The 8,458-nt window shown below is 39.7% G+C and overlaps 1 protein-coding gene across 1 annotated transcript; it reads right to left on the bottom strand.

Moving 5' to 3' along the window:
- Nucleotides 1-1,233: 1,233 nt before the first annotated feature.
- Cog1 (conserved oligomeric Golgi complex subunit 1) lies at nt 1,234-5,335 on the bottom strand. The gene is made up of 5 exons (XM_017623461.1): nt 4,957-5,335; nt 4,211-4,893; nt 3,086-4,152; nt 2,376-3,023; nt 1,234-1,761 (listed from the first exon to the last, which is right to left on the bottom strand). The coding sequence occupies exons 1-5, from the start codon at nt 5,106-5,108 to the stop codon at nt 1,630-1,632; spliced, it is 2,682 nt and encodes an 893-aa protein (XP_017478950.1). The 5' UTR covers nt 5,109-5,335; the 3' UTR covers nt 1,234-1,629.
- Between the last annotated feature and the right edge of the window lie 3,123 nt (nt 5,336-8,458).

Here is an 8,458-nt window from a genome sequence, read left to right on the forward strand (position 1 = left end):
GGTGGGAAAAAAGGTCAGGAGCAAAAGGCAGGAGGAGGTGGTGCTGGCGGCGGAGGTGGAAAAAAAGGTGGCAAGAAGTAGCAGTGGTCGGTCCTAACACATGCAAGCTCACAGCAAACATATGTATATGTATGTTTATTTTACGAATTAAGTTAAAATTTCATTTGTCTTCATCTTAACTTGTAAGCAATTAGCAAATTTGTTAATAAGTATAAATTTAGATAATAATTGATTTATGTTGTTTCAATGTAGCAAGAAATACATGTACATGCGCATGTCAAGCAAGGAAACATCTTTTAAAGATCTAAATAATTGAAAAAAAAATAGTTAGTCTTCATTAGTATACACACATACTTTTACATTAGCAAATACTTAGGTACGTATGTATGTATGTGTGCTTTAAATTGCTCCTATATTTTTATTCCGCCGCTTTGGTACATACAAATATAACAAATTGACTTGTAAACAGCTGTGGTATTTATTTTCTATTCAAGTTTTGCAATACATTTTTCAGTGAAGTGTGCAACGTTAACAAAGTAGATTTAGCTTAACAACTCACTCAAATTAAAACATGCGGCTGCCTTATAAGTAATTAATTATGTATGTATGTATGTATACGTTTTGGTTGATGCATGAAATGCTGATATTTGCTCANGCATGTCAAGCAAGGAAACATCTTTTAAAGATCTAAATAATTGAAAAAAATTAGTTAGTCTTCATTAGTATACACACATACTTTTACATTAGCAAATACTTAGGTACGTATGTATGTATGTGTGCTTTAAATTGCTCCTATCCCACTGGGAAAATAGGTAAGCACCTTACGAGGTAAGCCATGTTTTCTTTCAGTTTTTAGTACCAAAATTGTCATCATGGCCAATGTCATCTACTAGTAAAGCACAAAATGAACACCTCCAACGACACATTACGTTGTCAGTTGCAAAGTAACGTGCAGCCGAAGTTATCTCCAAGCGCCGAACTACTCCGAGCGACTTCTCTGCATTACACGTAACTTACTTTGTAAAGCGGCTCAGAAGTATGTCTGATACCAAATGTACATTCTAAATTCCTACTTACATAAGGCGGCCATGCCTTTGTAAAAGTAAGGGACGTTCGGCAGGGAAATGGTAATGACTGCCAGGTGAAGAGTAAGTTGCTAATAAGGGATTATTACGTGCTCCTAATTCCCACTGGGATATTTTTATTCCGCCGCTTTGGTACATACAAATATAAGAAATTGACTTGTAAACAGCTGTGGTATTTATTTTCTATTCCAGTTTTCCAATACATTTTTCAGTGAAGTGTGCAACGTTAACAAAGTAGATTTAGCTTAACAACTCACTCAAACTAAAACATGCGGCTGCCTTATAAGTAATTAATTAATTATGTATGTATGTATACGTTTTGGTTGATGCATGAAATGCGGATATTTGCTCGTGCATGGAAACATCCCCATATTTATTTTCAATTGATTGGAGTAGCTCTCTCACATCTGCGTACTTACAGACTAAACTTATGTACTAATGTGTGTACATATCTGTATGCTATAATACATACACATGTAATATATGCGGGTCTATTTATGAATACTTCATTCCAATTAACGTAACCACCTTAAAGGTCGTCTTACTATCGAAACCAATCCTGTGACATGGCGCCAAAGAAGGAGGCAGCACCGGATTTCGTTTTGGAATCAACTTTCCCTTTTGTTCCAGTGTTCGCTAATGATGTTGACGCAGTTACTTTACGAGTAGGCGTATTCTGAAAGCGGAGGTGTTTAAAGGTTAAAAACAGAGAGTTGTAGAATTATCGTTTACTTGGTGTATGTATGTATGTATTTGCACATACATACGCATGTAGTTACTTCTATAAGTAAAAGATTAATTGTAACAAACAAATCATTTAATTAACTCAAAGCAAATCAAATTCACCAAAACAATGAGAAGCATATTAGTTGCAGCACCAAAAAAATAATAATAATAACTTATGAATCCAATCTGGAGCAGATGTAACCAAGTATTATGAGATGGTATTTAATCGTTTATATAAACGCACAAGCAACATGGGTTTATGGAGTGGTCATTCCAGGAGTAGCAGTAAACTTTTCACTCCGCATTTCTATATACATACATACAAACAATTTCTTCATTATTTTGGATTTGTAATTAGTACTTCATTAAAACTTTTAGTGAGATAACCAACAAGATAACTAAACAACATCCTGAGCAAAATTACATACTTATCAGTCCCAAAATATTTTTAGCTTACGCGTGTGTAGCTATAAATTTAAAAAAAGGTTCTTAAAGAAGAATAAAAAACACGATTTTGTTTACATTGGTACTGTACTGACTAGTGAAGTATAATCTGAGATTTACCTTTTCAGCATCCACCGAAATTGCGTTACTTTGCTCTGGATTGGCAGCAGGTGTCGGAGTGACAATTGGTAGCAGAGGGAACCACAACGATGTTGACCCGTTTGAACTTAAACTCAAAACATTTGGATCCTTCTCCTGTCCCAACAGCATGGACGCAGCAGGAGCCATGTGCGCTGACAACGGTGGCGTCAGAACACCAAATTGAAAATTTAACCGAGCTACAGAACGCTTAACATTAGTTGAAATGTGTTCAGTAAATAACTCAAAATCGAAGGGGTCAATAAGATCTTTGAAGGTACTTTGTAAAGCACCGAATTGTTCGTTCAATGAACGATCGTCTCGCGTGATACCAAACATACATTGTAGAAATTTCAAATCGAAATACAGTTGTAAGGCGATACTTTGACTGCTCACCGCTTTGCCCTTGGCATTGCTTTGATATTGTTCCAGTATTTGGGATAGAAGCTTTTGATTACAGTAATGTAGCACTTTTGAGGGCAAGGTTTGTGGCACGATTAAATTCAACGCGCGCACTAATGTAAAAAGATACGCTTGTAGTGATATACGTGGCTGGTTGGGAATGCGAAAAGTCGAATGTATGGTAGCATCCTGCTCATCTTTTTGCTCTAGTTTAACGGTTTCCCAATTCTAAAAGAAAAAATAACTAAATGATTTAAATAGTAAAATGGTTAAAACATACTCATACTCACCGCGAACTCTTCTAGAATATTGTCGTTAGTGATGACACTTGTAAGCATCTTTTTACAGTGGTTCTCTTCCAGTATACCTTCCACTAGTTGTTGCCAAAAAATAAATGTTTCCTCCTCCAGTAACATACACACTCGACTCCAGTGTTCCACGCTGTTCGCAGCAACGTTACCTACCCACTGCCGCCAGCCGCTTCTTTGGCAGAAGCATACTTTTAAGTTGGGGCAAAGTTCAACCAATGCGATGCAGCACCTGGCCACAAATAAAAGCTCGCAACGCTGCATCGAAGCTAGGTGCAGGCTCTTTGTCCGACTAAGGAAATGTGTTAACTGCGTTTCAGCTGTCTCTCGCAGGAATACTATTAGTGCAAGTTTGTCTTCCGCACGAGTTGCTTGCTCTTCAAGCAAAACATTCATCTCTGAGACGATGCCTTCGAGTTGTCGGTCAAATTCAGAGCATAGTGCAATAGTCGCCGCGTCGTAGCCTCTTGTCTTCATTAACAAATTCCTTACTTTGAGATCATCACTTAAGGCAACCTCCAAGCTGCACGGCAAGTCACTTACACTTTCAGACCAAATATCCCAAGAGTTCACACTAACATCTGGCAATGCATGTTCTATTGCATCGAATGTTGTTTGCATAGCTTTCTCCCAGCTGTCGTGGATAATATCATGGATGCGTTGGTTAATAAGTGGTATGTAATTTATTTCGAAAAAATCCAGGGAATGTGAGAGTTGTAGTTTTTTTACTAGTTGATCGAAGTTTAAATGTTTTCTGTATGCATTGGCTTCTGTTTTTAGTTCTTTGATGGTGCTCATTGTTGATACGAAATCAAAAAGTTGCTTAAGTTGAGTGCCAGCAATTTGGCGGGTATCTGAAAGCCATTGCTCAAGTGTGGAACGGACCTGTATTTCGTCTAGAGATTGTGTTCCGATTTTTGGGCGAAAATTTGAAATGATTTCCGGTAATAAATACGAAAACTGTGCATCGGTACGATGCATTAAATTTAATGTGGGTGGTGCGTTAGCGTCGCTGAGTTCAGCCAGTTTTTGCAACAACAAACCGTCGTCTGAAAAACAATCCAGTTCATAAAATTTGTTATTGATATCAAAAGTGGCGGAACAAACCTATGAAGCATTTCCAGATAAGATCCACCGTGCCATTTAGTATCCGCAGGCTTGCTAAAATTCGGTCTTTTACACGCCTACGCTGTTCATTAGCACCAGGATTATCTTCGCTGAGGCAACTTACAAACGCGGTACAACGAAGACTTAGAAACGTTTTGAAAACACTGTTTAATGTATTCTTTTCTAGCGACAATAAGCTGAGTAAACAATCTACTGCCACATCGACGCTCAGATCTTCACGCTCTAATGCAGCCAAAGCATGTTGTTTAATGGTCACATTGAACGGTTTTAATATTTCCCATTGTTTTTTGGCCACAGGAAGATGTTGCATCAGTGCGTTATTTGCATCCAACTGCAGTCCTGTGCTTATATGCCTGCTAAATATGAACAATTCGCTAGCAGTATAGAACCGCTCTTCGTCAATGTTCGTCCAAATTAATTCCGGCAAAGCAGTCAGAAGCTTAATCTGCACCATTGTACTGAAGTAATGATTTAATTGTTTATTTGCATTTCGATTTCGTAGTAAATCTTCCGATTCGCTAGTTTTAAAACCCAACAACTGTTGTTCATTTAGCTTGCGGCAATTTTTCGTAATGGACTCAACCTGTTCGATGAGTTTCGCTGAGGAATCTTTCATAGCTACAATGGTATCCGCAGCCTGTAGCAAATCGCGGTAACGTTCACTGCCGGGAAAAATATATTAGAACAAAGTGTATAAATTAATAGCAAATCCGTCAAAGTCATACCCAACCATTAGGCGCAGCTCCTCACGTTTGTTTTCTACTACCGACTGGATTTTCTTGTGAACGATATCGATTTCCGGGACGCTGTGCTGTTCAAATAACGTGTCTACATCGAGATTAAGTAAGTTGGCGGCATCCATTTCGCCTTTATTCATGTATTTATCTCAATAATAATACTGAAATTATCAATTATCACCAAATGTTTGGTGAAAAGAAAACAATCTTTGACACGTCGTTCACAGCTGATTGCCCGCTGCGCTATCTAGCGGCGGTTAGGTACATTCTATTGGAGAGTAGTCCTAACAAGCAGTGGAATTTAAGTAATTTGTGCGAGCACAGTCGCCGCAATAAAAAAAGGACTATTTTGTGGATTTTGCAACTAGATTTAGCTCTTTATTTTTCTATCAACTCCGAAAATTAGACTTTAGCTCCTAGTCTTTTTAGCTCTTTTCAAAATTATCTAGCACTTTTTTAGCTCCAGAAAGTTTTAGTTGGTTTAGGAAATATATAGAAATTAAAAATCTGANTCTTTTCAAAATTATCTAGCACTTTTTTAGCTCCAGAAAGTTTTAGTTGTTTTAGGTAATATATAAAAATTAAAAATCTGTAATTTCATTCTACAAGTGTTGACTAAAATTTATTTCGATACCTTATTACTTTCGATACCTTCATGCTATTCTATTTCGATTAATACTTTGAAATCCCGTTCCTAATGCAAATGGCGCGCAAGCCAATAAGAAAATGGGCACGCACCTAGGTCCATTAGTTTCTACGACGTGCGCGGGCGCACACAAACAATACCGGGCAATAATTCGAGCTCCAATAAGTTCCGACGAAGATTACATCGAGCCTACGTCAACTTTTGCGAAGCTGATTGGAAAGGCTTGGCGTAGATTACTGGAAGTACCTTCTCAGTCCTTCTCACATCAACCGAAGTTCAAATAGGTGAGCGTACGTAACGCAGGGTTGTCAAATCCAAATTTTGAGTGAGATTCAGGTAGCCATCGGGGAGGCGAAACCCTCCAAAGCTACTGGACGTGACGGAATATGCATGCAGATGCTGAAAAAATTGGCGCTCCGGGAGCATAATATTTCACCAGGGTACTCCATCTTTCCATGGCCGCTCTCATCGTTCCAGATATTTGGAAAACGGGGAGAGTGGTCCCACTGCTTAAACCTGGGAAACCGGCAAACAAAGAAGAATCTTATCGCCCTATATCCCTCCTTTCGCGGTAGCGAAGATACATGCCGTCTTGCTACTCCTTCACTATTCGTACCACCTGACTCCAGCGAGGAATCAAAATGGTTTCCGTAAAGTGCACAGCACCACGCCATTCGACATCGTCAGGGGTGGTATCCTATCCCCTCTGTTGTTGAATTATTACAACTTAAAACTCCCTCAACCACCAAAGGGAGTCTCTGTGGTCTCTATGCTAACGACTGCTCGATAATAGCGTCCGGGAAGGGAATTGATGACTTGTGCTCGAAAGTTTCCTCTCCGATCTTTCTCGATTCTTCACTGCACCATTTTGACCACCTGGACGAAGGAGGGCAGACTACAGCTGGGAATTCACATCAATCGCGAACCAATTCCGATGCTGAATAACTCAAAAATTCTCGGAGTCACCATCGAAAGTCTGCTCGTCTTTTCGGTACAGAGCCGCAACAAAATTCTCAAGTCACCAGCTAGAAGAGCATGGGGCAAAGACAAAGAAGCGTGGTTGGTAACATTAACAGACAATTGGCCGGCCGTTTCTGAACTATGTACCGCCACTTGTGTCGCCGGGGACTAGCAGGACGCAGTGGACGAAGCTACAGACATGCCAGAACACGGCACTGCGGACCGCAACTGGTATCGCCACGGCACCACCTTCACGTCGAGGCTCAAATGCTCGTGGTGAAGGAACGCAACACGATGCTCTGTACGCAGTTCTTAGTAGGGTGTCACAGACGCGGGCACCCGAACAGACACCTACTTGCAGCAGGGCCCTCGCTTACGACTGACGGAGTTCAGAGTCCAGAGTTTCATAAAATATCGTCTGGACCCAACAGAATACCGGCAGACCATAAACGGCATTCACAGGGAGTTGGTCCCGACCTGTGAATGTCGTTTTGGGAACACAGCCACCTGACGTGGACGAGACAGAACTTCGTCTGCCTGGTGAGACTCCATGGAATAATCCAGTCGGAGTTGCACGCTTTCTGGGTCACCCGTTAGGTGAGTTCCGGAACAAACTGATCTAGGTAAAACTAAGTAACTGCCGTCCCTAAATTGGCGCGTCAGGCGCCAAACAACTGTTAAAAATCCCCATGCCCGTACAATTTGTATGGAGCATCCCACAATAACGCAGCGCTAGCTCCGAGCAAATGGAATTTTCTTTTTTTGACAGGGCGTTACGTATTGAAGTTGGATGCGAGAGACGGAAAGAAGGATAAGGTAGAAAAAAGTGAAAGAGGAAACGAGAATAATAACGAGAGGAAATGAGAAAACGTAAAAAATTACGCCGCGCTGATTTGGGGATAGCGCGCGCTGACGCTCGTTGGCAATGGAAAACGTTTAGCGCTCCAATTTACGGACGGCAGTAAGCCGCTACAACAACAACAAACTTCAATGTTTTTGCATTGCTCCCATGGAAGTTGAAGGCTCAGTTATGCATACTTGGCATTGCATGAGAGTTGACACATCAGGAATCTGTTAAATAAGCTTTGCGTGTAAGCGGTTACCCAGCATTACATATGTAAAAGTCTGTTGTTTTTTGATTTCTACGTAGAATGTCATGGCTATGCAGTGCAGTGCAAATTATGCATAACTTAACCTTGAGCCAAAATATATGTATCTACGAAACTCAAAAGAACTAAAGAATGGAGATCTCCCAAAATGAGGGATAAAAGTGTACTACCTTTAACATGATCTCGTAGCAATAACCGAGATTTGTAGGTTTTATACCCCAAGAGAACAATAAAGTTGTAATCCTTCAGATATGATTTTAGAGCAATACATTGTTGAGGGATTCACAACGGAGTCGTAAGTGTCGTATAGTTGTATGTCATAAACTTTCAAAGCTTAAATAAATGTTTAGAGAACTTAAATCCACAACCACACTGCGAAAATTCATAATATGACTTTGATGGTACTTTGCGAACCGTCTTAATATATTTTTAGGCATTTAAAGTTTACGACACACAAAAATACGATACTTACGACACCGTTGTAAATACCCCATATATTTTGCACTCCGTTGTTACTCGCTAGGTAGCAAAATAAGAGATCTTACAAAGGTTGCAATAAAAGACTGGACCTTTTGAACGTTCTCGACACAATTAGAGAGATATGTGTTTTCTTACTCATTAGTTTACTCAAAGTTTGAAGAAAAAAGGGCATTATGCACAAAAACTGAGCTTCAGGTAAAATAGAAAACCCTAACAAAAAATTAAATGAATAAAATAGTTTTGCTGTAGAGACTCAAAATATTTTGATTGAAAACGAAATTTCTTTCTCCCAAAT

Source organism: Rhagoletis zephyria, unplaced genomic scaffold, assembly GCF_001687245.7.
Source record: "Rhagoletis zephyria isolate East Lansing unplaced genomic scaffold, Rhagoletis_zephyria_1.1 Rzeph_scaffold_03201, whole genome shotgun sequence".
NCBI lineage: Eukaryota > Metazoa > Arthropoda > Insecta > Diptera > Tephritidae > Rhagoletis > Rhagoletis zephyria.

Coding starts and splice junctions, on each gene's coding strand:
- Cog1 (XM_017623461.1), bottom strand. CDS start 5,108: ATGAATAAAGGCGAAATGGATGCCGCCAACTTACTTAATCTCGATGTA. Junction 4,894..4,956: donor GAGCTGCGCCTAATGGTTGG/GTATGACTTTGA, acceptor TTTTCCCGGCAG/TGAACGTTACCGCGATTTGC. Junction 1,762..2,375: donor TTTCGGTGGATGCTGAAAAG/GTAAATCTCAGA, acceptor CTCCGCTTTCAG/AATACGCCTACTCGTAAAGT.